This window comes from Mastigoproctus giganteus, chromosome 1 (genome assembly GCF_048544385.1).
Source record: "Mastigoproctus giganteus isolate SK-2022 chromosome 1, ASM4854438v1, whole genome shotgun sequence".
Taxonomy (NCBI): domain Eukaryota; kingdom Metazoa; phylum Arthropoda; class Arachnida; order Uropygi; family Thelyphonidae; genus Mastigoproctus; species Mastigoproctus giganteus.
The window spans coordinates 237,748,501-237,769,077 of record NC_143575.1 but is presented as its reverse complement, the minus strand read 5'-3'; the positions used below and the strand labels follow the sequence as shown (position 1 = coordinate 237,769,077).

The window sequence follows — 20,577 nt, the reverse complement described above, 5'->3', positions numbered from 1 at the left end:
GGGAATAATTTCGACACTATTTGGATTTCAGCAAAGCATTTGACTCAGTCCCACACGAGCAGTTACTTTATAAGCTGGAACAGGTTGGAATTACAGGGAACATCTTTAGATGGATAGCAGAATGGCTTCAGGGCAGGAGGCAGAGGGGTGTGATAAATGGTTATTCCTCAGATTGGGTTAATGTAAGAAGTGGGGTTCCACAAGGATCAGTATTGGGACCACTGTTGTTTTTGATTTTCTTAAATAAAATCAATGAAGGGATAGAGGACATGATGTCTATTTTTGCAGAGCAGATGATGTAAAGATTGATAGAATAGTTAATGATCACCGCCAAGCAGAGCTTTTTCAGGGATGGCTGTCAGAAAAGTGGCAGCTATTGCTTTAATCCAGCGAAGTACACCTAGGGAACAGTAACCCCAAAATAAATTATACACTTGGTGAGTTGAACTAAAGTCAGTAGTAGAAAAAAGGGCCTTGGGAGTTACGATACAATCAGACATGAAGTTCTCCAAGCATCGTAGACAGGTTGTGAGGCAGGTCCATGGTGTCCTATCGATGATTTATTGAACATTTGCTAGCAGAGATAAGGACGTCAAAATACCATTATATAAGGCTATTGTTAGACACACTTGGAACATGGTATTCAAGTGTGGAGACTGCACCTTAAAAAAAGACATCGAGGTTCTTGAAAGGGCCCAGAGATGGGTAACTCGCCTGGCGAGATCAGCAAAAGGATGTCCTTATGAGGAAAGACTTTGAATATGGGGATTGCAGAGCTTGGAAACTAGGCACGTTAGAGGAGACTTGGTTGAGGTGTTTAAGGCTCTGAGAGGCAAAAGCAAAATAAATGAGGATGAAATTTTCATGGTTATAAATTCTAGATTCTAGACCTAGGGACCATAAATTCAAGTTACGGGAAGAGATGTTCAGACTGGATTACAGGAAGTTTTATTTTAGCCGGCAAGTTATAAATTACTGGAATAAGTTACATGAGTGGTAGAGGCTGACAATTTGGGGAAATTCAAAGGTCAGCTGGATAGTTACCTACAGAGGGGAGAAATGCATACTTTGTCTATTTCTTTTTCTCTTATTATTATTAATTAATTATTTATTTTATTTTTTATTATTTTTAAAAAAATTTATTTATTTTTTTTTTTTGGCTGATGCGCCTTAGGCTTCCTTGCACAATACGGCTAGTAATACTAATTATCAAAAAAAAAAAAAATTATATATATAAATTAAAATTACAGTTAATTAACAGATTGTAAAGAATAACAAAAAGAAATAAGGCAAAATAAACTACAGTGGCAAGCAAAATAAACTGCATCACTTGTGATTTTTCAAATGATGTGTTTTGGGTTACATTGTGGCTTGCAGAAATGTTCAAAATGCATTTGTTCGATGGGATATATAACTCTGTGAATGAAATTCAATAAAAAGATTCCAGCCGATATACCTAATTGCCATAAATATCTTCCCAAAAGGTAAAATGAAAATAATTAATGGAAATATGAGAAACCATGCAAATGGCAATCATGACAACCAAACATACATTTTATTGCATTTACGTGTACAAACTGAAATGACAAGTTAACGTAACAGTATTATATACTGTAAATATGTAAAATAAGTCCTCAATATTTTGTTGTTCCTTCTTTAGCTGCAATTACAGCCTTCCAACGATCTAGCATAGAGTTAATCAACTTCTGGATATATGGTTGCCCAATTTTGTGGTACCACACACTTACAATGCTCTACTGCAGCTGAATCTTACTTGTTGGCTTCTTCTCAGCAATTTTATAGACGACATTATGTACCAGCAATTTTCAATAGGGTTCAAATGTGGACTGTTGCCGGGCCAGTCTAACACTGTAATGCCAGCATTTCTGAGGTATGACTGCATCTCAAGGGAGAAAAACAAGGGAAAACATTGGTGTAAGTATGTTTTAAGCCTTGTGAGACAAGAAGACAAACTCATCATTAAATCTAAATAGCATAAACTTACCAATTTTGCTGTGAGATGAGGTACTGAGTTCTGTTGAAAAATGCAGTTTTAGACGTCTGTGTGGTGATCCCTAACAATGGGTTTCAGGCACTCCTCCAAGATAGCAATGTAGGTTTCTGCATTTACCATTCCATTAATAAACTTAATTCGCCCCACCCCTTTGCTTGTTATGCATCTGCAGACCATCTGACCAGCAGGGAACTTTACAGTTGGTGTTATGCAGTCAGGATGGTATGCCTCCGATTTTTGTCTTCTGACATATTGCTTCCTATCCAAGCCATGCAGGTTGAATTTCAATTCATCCTGAAAAGATGACGGAGTCCCATTGCTCATTTGTCCTTGAAACATGCATTTTAGCCCAAGCAAGTCACTTCTTCCTCCTTTGTTGGGTCAACAAAGGCTTCTTGGGCTGATAGGCATGCAGACCACAATCCAAAAGCCATCTTTGGATAGTTCATGCACTTGTTTCACCACCAGAGGCCATCTCAAGGTTCAGTTTTAGATCAGGAGCACTAGCATGGTAATTACAAAGGCATAGCCATTTCAAATATTGATCTTGGGAAGGCGTAGTCACTCTCTTATGGCCTGATCTACGTCTTCTCTTCACACCACTGGTCTCACGCTTTAATTTCAGCACCTGGGATATTGTTGACTGGTGGCAGCCTATTTTATCAGTGAGCCCTTCCTGGGACAGAGTAACGGCTACACTTTTTCCCTTGGGTCAACTGAATGTATGGAGCCATGTTTACACCTCTGCAAAACAGGATACTAATACAGCACCTGAGATATTGTTGACTGGTGGCAGCCTATTTTATCAGTGAGCCCTTCCTGGGACAGAGCAACAGCTACACTTTTTCCCTTGGGTCAACTGAACGTATGGAGCCATGCTTACACCTCTGCAAAACAGGATACTAATGAGTATGTATACCCTTCCAAAGCTGTATTTATAGAAACGGCCGATGCAATACCTTGCAATTACTGTCTGATGCAATAGAAGCATTATCCGAAGCAATATCTTTGATTTGCAACAAACAAAATGACTGTAATCAAAAATATTTTATGTTTCACTACAAATGTTACTTTTTTTTTAAGGTGATGCAGTTTTTTGTCCGCCACTGTACAGAAGGAAGGCAAACAGCAGCTGAATAGTCAACAACAATAGCATATGAATGAATAGCATAATCAACAACATGTCTGAAACAATGCAAATTGTCATTATCTATTTTAATTAGCATATGTTGCTCAATTTTATATATATATATATATATATATATATATATATATATATATATATATATATATATATATATATATATATATATATATATATATATGTGTGTGTGTGTGTGTGTGTGTGTGTGTGTATAATTACCAGAGGTTCAAGTTCCCTTGGACTAACCAGATCAAATTCTGTCACAAAATAGTAGAAATGCTTATAGCAGGTATTCACATGAGCTTCCTGAAAAATAAAAGTAGTACATAAGCTGAATCACTATACACTACTGTGTTTTCTATGATAAAAAATCAAACATTCTGACAATGATGTTACTAAAAATAATAAAACAAAAAGGTACACACACACACACACACACACACACACACACACACACACACACACACACACACACACACACACACACACACACACACACACACACACACACACACAGGATAATTTTTGGAGTACATACTGAAATTTAAGTTGTTTAAAAGCCCATCTCTATAGAGTGATTTAAATATTCAAGCAACCACAGTAACATTAACAAAAATTATGTAGTGGAGAGAATTTCCAAAACATTCTTCACTATCCGTGGTCTTTTTCAATCTCAATGGTAAATTTCAAGGAACTGTAATGGTACCTGAGATATCGCAAAAATACTATTTCCATGCCCCAGGAAAGAATGATGAAAATGTCACATATGTACCTTTTTCAGAGTGTAATGGGAATAGGGAAAACCTTGGATTCAAAGTCCTTCAGGACAAGGGAAGCCACATGAGAGCTAATAAAACACATCAGCAGAACACAGGTTTGTCTGGTAGTTTGAAAAATTATATATAATTTGTTTAAAAATGTATAAAATTTATTTGTACAATCATTAATATTGATGGCATAGAAATATTCAGAATGTGTTGTTTTCATGAAACAGCCTGTTCAAGGTTCTAACAAAGATCAGTCCCTTCTAATCAGATTCAGAACATGACAACAGCAGAGTGCTGGCTAATTGAGGTGGCCAAATAAAATTATTACACACAAAGGAAACACAAGATCAAGAGTAATGTTACACATTAAACTTATTCTTAAAGACATTATCTAGAAGAGATGAAATTAAACATACTTAATAGAGCTGATCATAACAGAAATATATCCGCCCCAAAATCAGTGGAATTTGGGAGGTACCTGAGCAGAAAAAGTCCTGACGTAGCTGAGTGATCAAGTGCACATGACTGCTAAATATAGTTATATTCACTATCAAAATGGCTAATTTTAACCCCCTCTGACCTAGTGATTATGCTGGAGTATACATAACTTTTTTTTTTTTTTTTATAATGGGGAGGGGTGGCTATAAAGCTAAAGGAATTAAAGTAATATAAAAAATATTCCTTCAAATAGATTTAATTTAATCAATTCAATAAAAATTTTAAATGTTTTTATAAATTTAATTATAATTTTAATGGTAAGGCAAAAGGTATATAAAGGAAGTACTAAAAGAAAATTAGAGAGCAGATCAGGAAAGCATCCAATGTGCTCACAATCAAGTATAAGAAGAAAAGAACTTGATAAAAAAAATGCCTGTTGATGCAGGATCAAAGCAGCAAGGCGCCTCCATAGCCAGGTGGGCAGGAGCAGCAGTGCGTAGCACATGCTTCTTGGTTAGACCGGGGTTCGAGCTCGTGACCACCAAATACAGAGGATGCGGTCAAGGGAATGACCACCACATATCCCTGCCGACCGGGCTAGCCGGGTGGGTAAAGTGCTTGCCTGGCAACCCAAAGGTCACGGGTTCGAATCCCACCTCGGGCTTGGATCAAAGTACTGCAAAAAACCTTGGGAGGTGCACAATGGCCACAGAAGCCAATGCGCCAACAACTACCAAAAAAAAACCCACATATCCCCGGAGCAATATGGCCTTAGTTGCTAATGCTCCTAAAAACCAAATAACAAACAAACAAAGCAGCAAAAGAATGAAGAGGGAACACAGACTTGGAACATATAAGTTCATTCACAGATGAGAACTGTGAATGAAATGATGTGTGTGTGTGTGTGTGTTTAGTGAGAAAACTGGACTTAATGAAGAATTTGGAAAATGCATATGAATTATAATTTTGATTTTCAAAATGTTAAGTATTACTTCCATAGTATCAAAAAGGTAGTTCCTGGCATCATTTTTGTATGTAACTGTATAAAATAAAGTCAAACAAGTCTACACAGGAGGCATCATATATATCACATTGTGAATCCTTTCCTAACATTTTTAAACTGAAATTTTTGTGCTGAAGTGTTAATAATGCATATATGTTACATCTTCAGGCCTCTGTAGCCAAGTGGTCAGGAGCAGGAGTGCAGTAGCACATGCACTTTGAGTAGACCTGGGTTCAAGCCCCTGACTGCTAAATATGGTTGATCTGCCAAACTGCACTGGACCAACGTGGCAGATTATGGTCCATATCCCCAGGGGCTCACATCTGGTGAGTACGGGCTTGGCACACCCAGGGTCCTGAGCTGGATATCATCATTCTTCTCTTTGTACTTTTGACTCTTGTTCTCTCTCTCTCAAAAAAAAAAAAAAAAAAAATGTTTGGCTGGTGTAGCAAAAGCTTCCTTGCATCATATGGCCAACAACAACAATAATAATAATAATTTCCCTCAAAATTAATCGTCGAGGAGGCTTCCATCCTGCAGTGGGTTGATAATGGCTGCAGTTTATATTTTACATAATAACAAAATGATTGGTTAGCATTATTTGGTTTTAAAGCTGTCAGTCTAGTTGGTGTTCTGGGCCTGTTGGTGCAAGGAAGCCTGAGGCTTTTGCTGCATAAGCCAATTTTTTTAAGTCCATCTTGCATAATCTGCAGTGATAATGTGCCCATTTTTGAAGTGTATGACCCATTCAAATATCTTACATCTTGATAAAACCTTTTTGCCATCTTTCTTCAAAAAGTGACACTCCAAAAAATTATGATGCAAAATTACTTACCATTAACAACAGATTAAAAAAAAAAAAAACAACTTTGTATTGTGCAACCAAAAAGCCATCTACTGGAACATGGTTTCAAAATCAAATACAGCTGAAACCTGTTAAAATGTGATCTGGTTGAACAAGATGCAAGCATGGCTCCCATTTTTCATATTTTCAGTTTAACATGAATCCGTGATATGCATTATCCTTTGATTTCCACTTTTTTTTTTCTTTTCTTTTTCTTTCTTTTTTTTTTTTTTTTACAACAATAATTACAACTTGTAACTTTACTTGTTGGCTTGTATCACAGAGACACTCACTGGTTTGCAAGCTGGACTTAAATTTCTTGAAACAGAAAACGTAGATTCCCTTTCAATTTTACAGTTAAAACACCTTATTGAAATTGTTAAAAAGATGCAACGAAACAGTTAACCCTTGATACAGTTTTTTTTAAAATATGAAAGACTTGAATGTAATGACTAAAATTTGCAAAAGTTTGTTCTCTAATGTCTACCTAGTTGAAAGAACACTAAGTGCATTATGCTTTCCTCTTTCTCCCAAATGTTGCATGCATACCATGGAAATGTGGATCTCCTTATAGCAGGGCAAACTTAAGACTATCCCTTAAGACTAGCCCCTGATCTGGTGGCTGTGAAGGACAATATTGCAATGTATCGACTTGTATTATTATTATTATTTCAATAAAGATTTCTTTCAATGCCTGGACCCATGGCCTCAATTTGCCAAGATATTAGGATGATGCGGTTACCCTTTTCAAATATCACCAAACCTTGTCTGCTGGTGTCCTTGATCTACCATATAAAACAAAAAATTATGCTGCTGCATTATCTTCATTCTTCCATATTTTTCTGACATCCTATAGCTAATCTGGATGTTTGGAGTTCAAACTAAGTGAAGTAACTTACAAAAACAAATGCCAGGGCGTCTGACAACACACTGCTCTGAAAATCTATAAGCTCTGCACTACAACCCACATTGACCACTACTGATACCTGCAATGCTTCTTTATCACTGCTCTTAATTTGCATATAATCAGTTGGACCTTTTTGCTTAGTGTTGAATAGCTGTCCAAAACACTAGTCAAAAAGGTGTCAGATGGATATCCAAAACATTCATTAGAGATTACAGTGTATATGATTAGTGTATCTTAAGAAACACTTAAAATTTTAAATTAACAAGAATAAAATAAGCAAAAAGGGAAACTTACTGCACCAATGACCACTAGCCTGTCAAAGTGGTGAATATACACATGGACAAATACCCTGAAAAGTCTAGTTAGTATCTTCTTGCAGGTAGGAATGAAGTTCTTTGGAAAAGGGACATCTATAAAGGACAGATAAGTAACAAAATAAAACCTATGCTTTAAAAACACACACAGAGAGAGAGAGAGAGAGAGAGAGAGAGAGAGAGAGAGAGAGAGAGAGAGAGAGAGAGATCTTCAGAACTTACCTACTCTAACTGGAAATATTTCTTCATTGTTAATTTGACTTTCTACCCAATCCATTAACAAGGATACATATTTTGGTGCAGAAAGTGCTGTTGGACGCTTGTATTTTATACCATCAGCCCACAAATACTCAAATCTAGAAAATAAATATAGTTAAATTTGTTACATAAATGCAATTACTAAAAGTAATTAACTTAAAAGAAAATAATTAGTACAAATATAATTTTTCCACGTGTAGTCTCAAAGATACATTTTTTATTCAGCAAAAAATCTGTTAATAACAATAACATCAAAATACTGATGTACCCATTTCACAGAAACTTCTTGTTTAAAATGTACATCCAAGAACAACTTGATGGGAATGCCTATCTTTCTATCGTCACTGATCAAGTATACCCTTTTATGATGACAGTGTACAGCTACAAATGCACTACCAATTTTTTAGTGCTTTCATGTTTTATGAAACATGACTAGTTCTTTATTTTATAAATAAATTTTTCTCATTTGACAATTCGCTTGGTATTTTATGTCAATATTATCAGGTCACCGCATAATTTCAAGTTGAATTTCTAGTTATTATACTTATCATTAAATATCTGTCTTTGGGCCTTATTTATGCTTAAGTGTTAGTTATTATGTAAGGTGCCAACATTATAAGTTGTTAATAGTATTATTATTTACCCTGAGTCTGCTTTGCATCAGCAACAGCCCCCCCCCCCCTTATGTAGGAATGGAGTAGTCTGTTGCACTAGTGAAAGCTCAAAGTTGGGAACAGCTGATATAAGTTAGTAGTTCATACACGTGGCAATCAGATTTTAAGTGTCTGCAAGAAAGAATGGGTTAGCAATAAGATCTTTCCGACTTTGAATGTGAAATGACTGTGCGGGCAAGATGTGCAGATGCCAGTATTTCAGCAATGTTCTGCCAAACCAGTTAAGTGCTCTGACCTGTGGTGACCATTGTGTGTCTCATCTCATAATACAACAGCGAGACAGCACAGTGGCCCAGCTACTACCCAGTACAACGGAGGAATAGCAAGACTATGCACTGTAATCGTTATGGAATATGCACTGGACATTAACTCATATAGGCTATGGCAATCAATGGCCATCACAGGTATCCATGCTCACTGCAAGATATAAGAAACTGCACCAAAGAAACGACCAGTGGAAATCTGTTTCCTGGTCTGACGGATTGTGTTTCCAACTCTATTATGCTGATGGGTGTATCAGCATTTTGAGAAATGCAACATGAAAAGTGATGTTGTGGTTTGAGACTGTTTTCGTGGTATGCTCTGGGTCCTCTGATCACCATTAATGAACAGCTTGATGGGAATGCCTACCTTTCTATCGTCACTGATCAAGTGACGATAGAAAGGTAGGCATTCCCATCAAGCTGTTCATTAATGATAGTGTTTCCAGACAACTTCAGTGTCTACTAACAAGACAACATACTATGCTACAAAGCCTGGCAGGTTGCTAACTGGTTTTAGGACCATAACAATGACTTCTTTGCCTTCTCATGGCCACCCAACTCATCATATTTCAACCAACTAAGCACATTTAGGACCTACTTGAAGAGGACATTTGATGCTATGACTATTCACTTTACAACATACAGGCATTACTGGAATGCATGGTTTGCACTGCCACAAGACACCCTGCAACACCTTGTGAAGTCCATGCCAGTACATCTAAAGGTTATATTACAGGCAAAAGGTAGCTGCACAATGTATTAGGTAGGTGATGCTAATGCAAAGCCAACTCAGTGTATACAGCCCATTAGCATCTAAGGCAGTGTATACAGCCCATTAGCATGAAAACCATTGTTAAGTTGATTGAATCTAAATTCAATCAACTTAACAATGGGAACATATTTTTTCTCTTTTAGTCAAAGGGTAAATACAAGCTACTGGAATAAACTGCCACTTGATGAAGAATTGAAGAAATAGCTAGGAGAAATATGTATACACAATATGCAGGCACAACAACCATTTTTCTCCATCATATAGATTTTAACAAAAAAAAAAAAAAATCTTTTTTATCTTTCTGAACAAAATTCACAAAAAAAAAACTATATTGTATTTTTAATTATTATAAGTTTGTTAACTAACAGGTAAATTTTTTTCTAGTATAGGAATAAACAGAGAATCATTTGAGACCAAAGACCTAGAATTTATGGCAAATCTGCATAAACATTCACCTCTGTATTAATATTCTTCTATTTTCATCATTTTAAATGAGTTCTGTCCATTTCTTATATAAAAGTACATAAATTGCTATTTGGATAAATTAAATAAAAGTTATAAAATACATAAAAACATGTTTTTGTTTCCTCCAAAATTTTCTACCTTTTGAAAACCTTATACGACATAAGAAAACTGACATGAATTTTGAAATCCATGTACAAAGGAATACAACCCTCATCCTACAGATTTCAGTTTGCAGGCAAATGTAACTTTTGGCCTTTAAAAAAAACACACCACTTTGTGATATAAAATTCACCTATATTTATCACCATTAAGCATGTTTTTTTTAAGGGAAGAAAACTTAGCTACAGTCATAGAATGTTTTTAGATCAATAGTCAGAAGTTTCAGTGTTAGGTTAATTGGTTGATGAATTGACCTTCATCACTGAGTATTTCAGTATTACTGAAACCAATTCGTGTAATTATAAATTGCTTGTCATCCTTGGAGGAAAAGAGAAGGAGAACATGTGGACTCTCTTCTGGAGTGTTATTAAACGTCCAACATACATGAGTTAAAACACTAGTATTAGCATGCATCAACCATGTGTATATGTGAACACATACAAATTGACATACAGCTAGTGCAGACAGGTTGTCAGCACAGCATGTGATGTTTTATCTACAGCAATTTTGCTAATAGGGACAAATAAGTAATCACTTCAATAGATAAAGCACTGGTCAGGTTAAGTCTTACACAGAGCTACTGCATTATAACTTTTGAAAAGCTGAAATCTTTGAAATAATGAGCAATACATATAATGGATAGTGAATAGCAGTGGGTTTTTAAAATAAGGGAACTTATCTACAGCCACAGACATGTTTTAGGCCAATAGTCAAAGTGTGGTTTCAATGTTTCTGCTAATGAAGAAAAGTCAAAGTTTTGTTTATAATAATACAGTATGGAACCACCTATTTGAAATCTCAAATTCCAAAAGTACCTAAACTCTGGAAGATTTTACAAAATACATCTCCCCACCCCAATTATGTGATGCAGCTCTAGCATTACTCTGCACACCTGTCTATCAGAACATAGTATACTGACAATCATTTTTCATGAAATTTTTAATGGCTGCTGGCACTTATTCAATAAATGACATTTTTTTTTTAATTTACAGAAGGAATAACTACATTCAATAAGCACAAATTACTGAATTTTATTTGCCACGTTCTCCCACCCCATCTATGGCCTTTCCTGAACAACATATGGAACCTTCCCTATAATAAAGATCATCAGGAAGGTTCCTTCCATCATAAAGTTTGCCTTCCACATGTTTTGTGCCTTCATTGTTTCATGTTGAATTTTTGCAACCCACTGCACTCATCAGTAGTGGCAGTGCAGTAAAGTGACAAGCCCATTTTTTACCATTGGCAAAAGAGGAAGATTTCAACTTCTGCTCCTGTATGCAGCATATTATCCCTTGGGGCTGTTCAAAAAAATTCCAAACTGGCAAGTAACTTCCCAATTAATTTTGATCAGGACCAAGTGACAAATTTTGACTAATGGCTCAAGAGAATACCCAGCTATTAAAAAAATAATAATAATAAATAAATAAATAAAATAAACAAAATTAAAGGGAGAGTTAAAACAAACAAACAAAAAAAATATATATTTATTCAATAATAATTAATATACAGTAAGCGGCGGTTATAGTGATCACGTTTGCAAATTGAATTTCGAGTCTAATAAAACAGCGATTCTAATAAGCCAAAATCGACGATATTATCCACAGGCTATAAAAATAAAGATATAAAGCATACGAAATTACACTTGATTACCAATTAAATGATGTGTGAAAATCAGATGAATATTATTTACAGGTTAGCAAGGCACCTCCGTAGCCAGTTGGGTAGGAGTTGCAGTGCATAGCACATGCTTCTTGATTAGACCAGGGTTCGAGCCCGTGGCCACCAAATATGGAGAATGCAGAAAGGTCAGGGAATGACCACCGCATATCCCCGGAGCAATATGGCCTTAGTTGCTAATGCTCCTAAAAACCAAACAACACACATACAACACAATTTAAATTACAGTAGTAATTTTTTTAGATTGCTTTAAATTATGACTACAAATACTATTTATAGATTTTTCAATATCTTATAACAGTCTATATTCACTATCACTTGTACCAGTTTCTTCCAACGCCCTCCAGGATGGCTATAGCATCATGATTTTGCCATATTGCAACTGGAATTCATTCAGATTCATCCTTGTTTTTCCTCCTCCTTGGCGAAATTATCAGTAACAGTCTGGGCAATTTCTTCATCTGTTAAAGCTGTAGTAACTTGTAGATCACCATTTATATTTACCGATCATTAAACTATGCTCAGGCTATTCAACGTGATCAGTATTATGACTTAGTTGACCATCATGAATAATTAATCCACATTTTTTGAAACAGTTGCTAATACAGGTTTTGGAAACTTCATTCCAGACACTAAAATTCACACTCTTTCTGTTCACTGACTGTTTTTTTTGGGTAGCAAAATTTAAAACACAGTAAAAAAAAAAAGAAAAAAAGATAAGAGTCAATCAATATCGAAGCACATGGCACGCACAAATTGGAACTAACATGACACGCGCAACTTTTTTATGGAATAAAAAGTTTACAAAGTTTAGATATGGGAATGAAGAGCAGATTCTGAAAATTCGTTTTTTATATGAGTGAAGGTTCCAGCGAAGGGGAAACATTTCACCACAATAGCATAAAAGCACACAGAATTCCAGCTATCGGTATTATCGCAAATGCAATAAGGTTGAGATTACTACTCGTTTATAATAGATTGTATAAACAGAAAAGCCCCCAATAAACCGAAAACTGCAAATTGTTTTATGGTTGTGACCTCTAGAAATGTGTTTTAGAAAAATATCATAGAGGCATTCAAAACTGATTCTTATAACTGAAGATGTGATTCTAATAAATAAAGAAAGTAGTACTAGTGTACTGATTTGAATCGGTTCTTTGAAATTTGATTCCATAAAGCAGCTGATTCTAATAACCAATGATCACTATAACCGGAACTTACTGTATTTATATTTCTTCATGAATAGTTAAAAATTATTTTTCTTAAATTCTTTTTGGTAATAACCAGAAAATGTGAGAGATAAATTTTACGACATATAAAGGTAAAAGCAAACTGCAGCCATTATCAATCCACTGCAGGATGGAAGTCTCCTCAACAATTCATGGTGAGGGAAATGGACCATAATCTTCCACGCTGGTCCAGTGCCGGTTGGCAGATCGACCATATTTAGCAGTCAGGGGCTTGAACCCCTGTCTACTCAAAGAGCGTGTGCTACTGCACTCCCGCTCCTGACCACTCTGCTACGGAGGCCAACTATGACATATAACGTCCCTTTAAATAGACTGTAACCCTGATATAGTGCACCTCATTATACCACAGTTCTTGAAATAATGCCAGTCATATCCCAGAAGAAGAATATAAAAAATAATCCAGTTTATGGCAAACACAAATTTCACAATCAGCAAACCCCATCCTTATGGAGGGAGAACCAGTGCAGTATATTCTGTCAATTCAATGTCAATTGTTATTGTTATTTGGTTTTTTTTTAGGAGCATTAGCAACTAAGGCCATATTGCTCTGGGAATATGCAGTGGTCATTCCCTGACCTTTCCGTATTCTTGCACAAACTTGAACGTTGTTAAACTTTCACACAGCCTGGGGCTTAAGCCTTAAAAGCGCTTTAGTCTGATTCACTCCATACACCATCAGGCATCTCTCATATTGTGGAGTTATACTTCATAACTGAATTGCCGTCATTGCATCACCAGGGTACCTACCCACACTGCCAAATATAAGCCAAATAGCCTTGAAAAGGTGGTGTCTGGATGGTGGTATCTATCAGCTGAGAATAAGTAACAATAGACTTCTCCACTGGTGAAGCATTACTTATTCGAGGTAATGCAATATCATGGCAACTCATGAAGGTATTCACAATATGAGATACACCTAAAACGATGCAGTTTTCAGTTATTTTTGAGTTTGCTGCATACTAACATGATGCTATTGCACAACGTATTTGTGCAGAATATAACGTATTTGTGCTATTGCACAAATACATTATATTCACTTAAAAATTTTTGTAAATAATAGCATGCAACATCCTTTTTTTCAAAGCTATGCAATTACATGTAGAATGGCAGAAAGTGTATTGTTGAATTTGTGTAACAAGGGACTTGTTAGGTAAAAACAGGTACATCTTTCTTTTAAAGCAAAAACTTTACATTGCAAATTTACAAAGCTACAGTATGACTATATAAGTGAAAGAGGTATTACTTCATATTTAACATTGACGAGGAGGGAAAAAAATTTCACATTTAAAGACATCTGGATTTTCTTTCTGTAGCCTTAAAGTACCTTAGATATTTTAGTGATTTAAAACTTTTTTGATGTATCCATACTGATATCAAAATTCTGAGTACCCTTTGCATTCAAGTCAGCAAGAAGAAAATTTCCCATTCATAGGAAAATCATCTTAATATATTTCTCCTTTAAAAGTTTTTAATATTACTTTAGTTCTCTCAAAAAAGCATAAACTATTCACTCACTTAGGCCCACCAGACATTGTAGGACATGTTTCTTCTGTACAGTGATCAGTAACTGTTCCATAGATAAGGTTGATTCTATTGAAAAAGTCAACCACTGGAAGAAAAATAAAGAAAAAAAGAAAAAAAAAAAGTATTTAAGTTAAATTGAAATTTAACATATATTATAGGGAGGAAAAACAATAACTACAATTCTCATACAAATTTTTTTTTTTTTTTTTTATGAAATCCCCAAACACGAAAGGTATCAAAACCTATAGTACTTAGTACCGTGCATGGGTTGAAGGAGAAGTATGGGGGGAGGGGGATGCCGGAAACTTTGCTCTAGAGACTAAACATGGGTTTCACCACTTCAAGCCTCCAATAAGCAAAGTGGTGGTATTGCACCGGTTGATGAGAGTCATCGACCACCTACATATACCTATCTCAGCAGCTTTATGCATAAAGTGCTTTCTGCTAAATAGAAAAGTAGTGGTACGAGATCTAAGAAGTTTGCAATGTATGAGATCCGAAAATATGGAATTCTACTTATTAATTCAATATGGGATTTTCATGAATTGGAACAATACTCGATTGGAAGTATGACAGACTACTAAAATACACTTGCAAACAAGAGGTTTGTGGAAATAGAAGAGAGAGAGAGAGAGAATAACATAAACACAACATGAGCACCAATCAGTGAATCCATAAACATTCGAGCACCCCCCTCCCTACATACATGGTTATAATACTGAAATTGTGAACACTATATAGCCAATATTGCGTATTGTGTATGGGAGGGGATTGTTTGAATCTTTGTGTTCACAGCTGGCGTATTCATGTTTTTGAGTGCACCAGTCAGTAAATGCATATTAGAAAAGAGAGCATAGCATATTTCAGAAAATACATTACAAAAAAAAAGAGTAAACATTGCTCTCTTTTCTGTTACATATTTACTGACCAGAAGCGTATCTGCTTAGTAATTACTATTGTTTTGCTTTATGATATCCTTTGAAGACCAAATTGTGATATTATTACATAACAATTAGAATCACAAAAATTAAATCTAGTTTAGCAACCAGCAAAGTCAAAACTACTGAAATATGTAAAAATAGAGGGACATTCTGATCCCATTATTCTGTAAAAACACAGTAGTAAATTTATTTGCCAAGACCCGATTTCATTGAAGTATAAAGGAATTATGAGCAAGAAAACTAAAACCCTTTTAAAACACTTTTCTTTTATTGACAAAATTAAAAAGAAAATAATGGAAATCAGTATTCTATGCCATATATTTCAATTGTTTTTCATTTGGCCTAATCCCAAGCTATTTTTAATTTTTGAAATTTCAATTTGGGTTCCATGTGGTTTCATTCATAAAGCCACTTCCCTTTTTCCTTTTCAACTAATTAGTTGCAATGCTTGCATGCACTTGTGCATGGAGGTTATACCCAGGATTACTAACAGTCCCACCATCGTGAAGGTGCAAGCAGAGGATTTGGCTGTCATAGACCATCCGGACTTCGCCGAAATTGGGTCCATTTGACTTGAGTGTCACCCGAATATCAGTTCCATCAGAGTTTTAGACTCCCAGGTAGCAAGTACAGCTTGTCTGGCATATCTGAGAGAATGTCTGTGACAACCTCAAGGAAATCATCCCTTTTCAATTAATTAGTTGAAAAGGGGATGCCATGGTTTCTCACAAATTGCATTGTATTGTACTGTATTAGCCATTTGGTGCAAGGAAGTCTGAAGCTTGAATAATGATGATATCCAGCTCAGTACCCTGGGTGTGCCAAGCCCATACTCACCAGATGTGAGCCCTGGTGTATGAGGGAAGGGCACCATTACACCATGTGATACAGCCAAGTAAATTTATTTATTTTTGTTTTTTATGGTAACCCTAAACATGAAAGGTATTAGTACCTATAGCACTTAAGTACCATACATGAGTTGAAGGCTGAGCAGGATAAGATATTTGTTGACATTAAACTTGAATCTCTGTAGATTGCAATTTTGGGTAATGAGTGTGAAGGAAGGTTGTTCCAGAAAACAGAAGTGGACAGGATAAATGAGGAAGGAAAATGCTACTGTGAAGTTGGACAACGAAATGGACGTTGAATGACTCAGGCACGTGTTTGGATAGATTTGAAAGTAAGTAGTATTACAGATGCTAATTCAGAAGAAGAATGCCAATGAAAATATCTACAGAAACAGCATGCAACAGAATATGAACATCTATGTGACAGAGAGTGGGTCATTAATTAATCTGACTGCTCTCCTCTGGAAAAATCTCTTGGACTCTGTCCAGAAGACTTGGAGATTTGGAGGCACAACTCCGGTTGTGGGAACAACATTCCATGACATGGCAGTTTTGAGTTTATACTATACAGTTAAGAATTTACTATACTTGTGGAAAACATAACCTTATATTGGAGAGTCTATGGAAGAAAATGTACATCTGCAAATAATATAGTTCCACTAAAGTGTTTGTTAAGTTAACACTGATTCCAAATTCCATTTTTAATACAAGTTTAATTGAAAATTAATTATATGCTATTAGTCTTGGTCACGAACATTTGTAAATGTTTTATCCAAATTTATAGCTTTCCTGCATAGTTAGTTATTACCCAATCAGTGATCAGCTTCCTCGGTAGTTAGGGCAATATGGCACATTCTAGTCAGTCGACTGGTTTTCAAAAGCATGCAGCTGGCCAGCTCTGCTAAGGTTATCATCTGGAATGTATTCTATAATTTGAAAGAAACACATCCTGATTAATCATATAACAAGATTTTGGCCTATGCTATTAAAAATATGAAGACTGAACTTCAGCAGTATTCTGAACAACCAAAAAGAAGTGTTCATCAAAGACTGGAATCCAGACAGGAAAGCTAAGGTATGATAATTTTATAGTGGCAGCTATTCAGAAAAAAGTGCATAAAATTTCTTCCAGAATGAAATCCCATAGCGAGGAAAAAAAAAAAAAAAAAACTGATAACGGTTATAAATGAGAATGACAAAGTTGTCAAAATATTTTTGAAAGTACAGTACAAAATATAATAAAAGACCTGGGATTCAAAATTTGTAAATGCAAATGGCTGTCAATGTTGACTGATCGAGACAACATTCTACAGTGGCATGGATGCTATTTAAGAGATATTTGGCATTATCATTCTGAAGGTAGGCCAACTTATTATAATGATGAAAACTGGATAAATTATGGGCTTACAAAGGAATAGGTTTGGCAAGGCACCCCTAAAATTCAGTAAACAAGGATTTTTGAATGGCTTATCTACAAGTTTAAAAGCTCCTTTTGTGAAAGGCTCAAGGCTAATAATTACACATGACAGCAGTTGTAAAGGATTTATCTCCAATGCTCATCATATTTTTTGAACCAAAAGATCTGTAAGTGATTACCATAGAGAAATGAATGATCCACATTATGAAGATTGGTTTGTCAACAAACTATTACCACACATTTAGCCAAATAGTGGTTCCCTGACAAAAGCCCACACCAAAATTCCACACAGAAAAAACCCCACTGTCATAAAATGCTCACAAGAAAATTACCCACATGGAAGAATGCTCACATTATTTTTAGTTTACAAAAAACAAATTATCTCATATTTCAAAATGCAACAAAATGTGTTTTGAATTTATATATTTTATTTCTATTTCTATATGATGTATTTTAATAAACCTTTTGATATAAAACTTTGATTTTAATATAAAATAGAATATTTGGATGTAAATGTTTGTATGGGAAATTACAGGAAATAAAATGCTCTGGTTTTATTGCAACTAAAGCCTTTTATTTTATTTATAAAAATAATATTTTTTTCTCTGTCTTACAAAGTGAACAGTCAAATCATTGAGTAACGATTCAGACATATTACAGTGATTTATTTATTTGTCAAGGATTTGAATAGAATTTTCATTACTGTAAGTTAGCCAATCTCTGTAAGTATTTCAGTTTGTCTTCTACCTGCTGATATTCCTGCACAAAAGTGGCAATCAAGTCATACAGTGCATCATATCTTCTCTCTTTCACCTCTAGACAGACTTGCCTGTGTATTCATCATCATCATCAGCCATTTTCAATCCATTGCAGGATGAAGGCCTCTCCAGCAACTTTCCAGGTCCTTCTGTTTTGAGCACTGGCCATCAATTTACTAGCCACAAACTCATGAATTTCATCTATCCATCTCCGCCTTTGTCTTCCAGGTTTTCTTCTAGCTCCTCTTGGGAACCATTCTGTTATTTTCTTAGTCCATCTGTCCTCATGTCTTCGAGCTGTGTCCTGCCCAAGACCATTTTAGTTCTTTAATTTTGATAAGAATGTCCTTTACTTGAGTTTGCTACCTAATCCATGTGTTTCTCTTATCTAACAGTCTGATTCCCAATATAATTCTTTCCATTCTTCGCTGTGTAGTTCTCAGCTTCTCTTCTATTCTTTTGGTAAGTGCCCAAGTTTCACTTCCATAAGTCGTGGTGGGGAGTATACATTGGTTCATTATTTTACGTTTCAGACAAACTGGGATATTGCTCTTCAGTACGTGACAATATTTCCTGAATGCTATCCATCAAAAATTTATTCTTCTCTTGTCTTCCAGCCATTTATCATTATTATAGCTAATAACTTGTCCTAGATAAGTATATGACTCCACCTTTTCAATTACTGCTCTTCAATCATTATTTCTTTCTGTGGCATACTTGTTCTTCATTACTTTTGTTTTAGCCATATTCAATCCTTACTAACTGTGCGTAACTGATTAAGATTTTCCTCTAATTCTTTGGGATCGTGGCTTATGACCACAATGTCATCTGCAAATCGTAAATGGTTTAGGTACTCTCCGTTCACATTGACTCCTTTCTGCGACCAGTCTAATCTTCTGAAAGCTTCCTCAAGGGCAGCAGTAAACAGCTTCAGAGATATTGTGTCTCCTTGTCAAACTCCTTTCTAATAAAGGAGGTAGCACTCTCATATATTTTCTTCAAAATCATAATATATGGGGTATCTATGCCTTGTCTTTCCAGTGCCCGAAACATTGCCTTATGCTGTATGGAGTCAAATGCCCTTTCATAATCCACAAATGCCAAGCATAATGGTGTTTTATATTCATTTGCTTTCTCCATTAGCTGTGATATTACGTGAAGGGGATCCATAGTTGAGAATCCTGTCCTAAAGCCAGCTTGCTCTTTTGGTTGATTCTCATCAAGTATTCTTTCTAATCTGTTAGTAATGCCCCTTGTGAACAACTTGTAGATGTGGGATAACAAGCTAATTGGCCTATAATTTCCAATTTCTGATTCATCTCCTTTCATATGTAGCAAAACTATGATTGCATTATTCCACTGCATAGGCGTCACATCTTTTCTAATGCACTTTGTGAAGAGCCTTGCCAGTTTTTGTGTTATGTCTCTTCCTCCCAATTTTAACAATTCTACAGTAACTTCATCTTCCCCTGGGGCTTTCTGATTCTTCATTTTCTTCAATGCATGTTCTACCTCATCAGGAAGAATATCGGGTATGTTGTAGGTGTTGCTACTTGGCAATCCATCTTCCCCACTGCTGGCATCATTCCCTCGCTCCTTGTATAATTCTCTATAGTAGTCTTCTGCTATTTGAATCATGTCTTCTCTGCAGTACACCATCACTATTCAGTTTCAGTATCATTTGTCTTTCTGTATTACTGCTCATGGCTGCTGATTTAAATCCTTTGTTTTCCCTTAATGCTTGTTCTACTTTTCTTGTGTTAAATCTTCTTATGTCCTCTCTGAGTCTCTTTCTAATGGCTTTGCATAACTCAGTATACTCAATTTTCTCCCTGTCAGTGTTTTTCTTGCTCTTCATTTATCGTCTTCGGTTCATCCCGACAAGTGTTTCTTGACTAATTTTTTCTTCTTTGGATTTCTTTTTCCCTATAGGTTTCTTGGGCTTTATCACTTTCAGAAAGTTGTAATATTCTTCATCGGGCTAATGCACAGGCTAATGCCTGTGCCTTAGCCAGTGCCAAACTATGGCAAGCCAGGTCCCTCTTCAGTCCATCAAACAAAAACCACATGCTGAGATGACTGCAGTGGAATAGGGAATTAAGTGCATTGTGAAATCCCTTGCAGCAGTTTGTAGTTT

General features: G+C 35.6%; 1 protein-coding gene across 1 annotated transcript in view; it reads right to left on the bottom strand.

Moving 5' to 3' along the window:
• The window catches only part of Mob3 (MOB kinase activator 3), a 67,456-nt gene that overhangs the window by 9,355 nt on the left and 37,524 nt on the right, over positions 1 to 20,577 (bottom strand). The window contains exons 4-7 of the mRNA XM_090369166.1: positions 14,468 to 14,561; positions 7,654 to 7,787; positions 7,412 to 7,527; positions 3,378 to 3,464 (exon numbers count right to left, since the gene is read on the bottom strand). Coding sequence (XP_090225292.1) covers positions 3,378 to 3,464; positions 7,412 to 7,527; positions 7,654 to 7,787; positions 14,468 to 14,561 — 431 coding nt within the window. The remainder of the gene's footprint in view (positions 1 to 3,377; positions 3,465 to 7,411; positions 7,528 to 7,653; positions 7,788 to 14,467; positions 14,562 to 20,577) is intronic.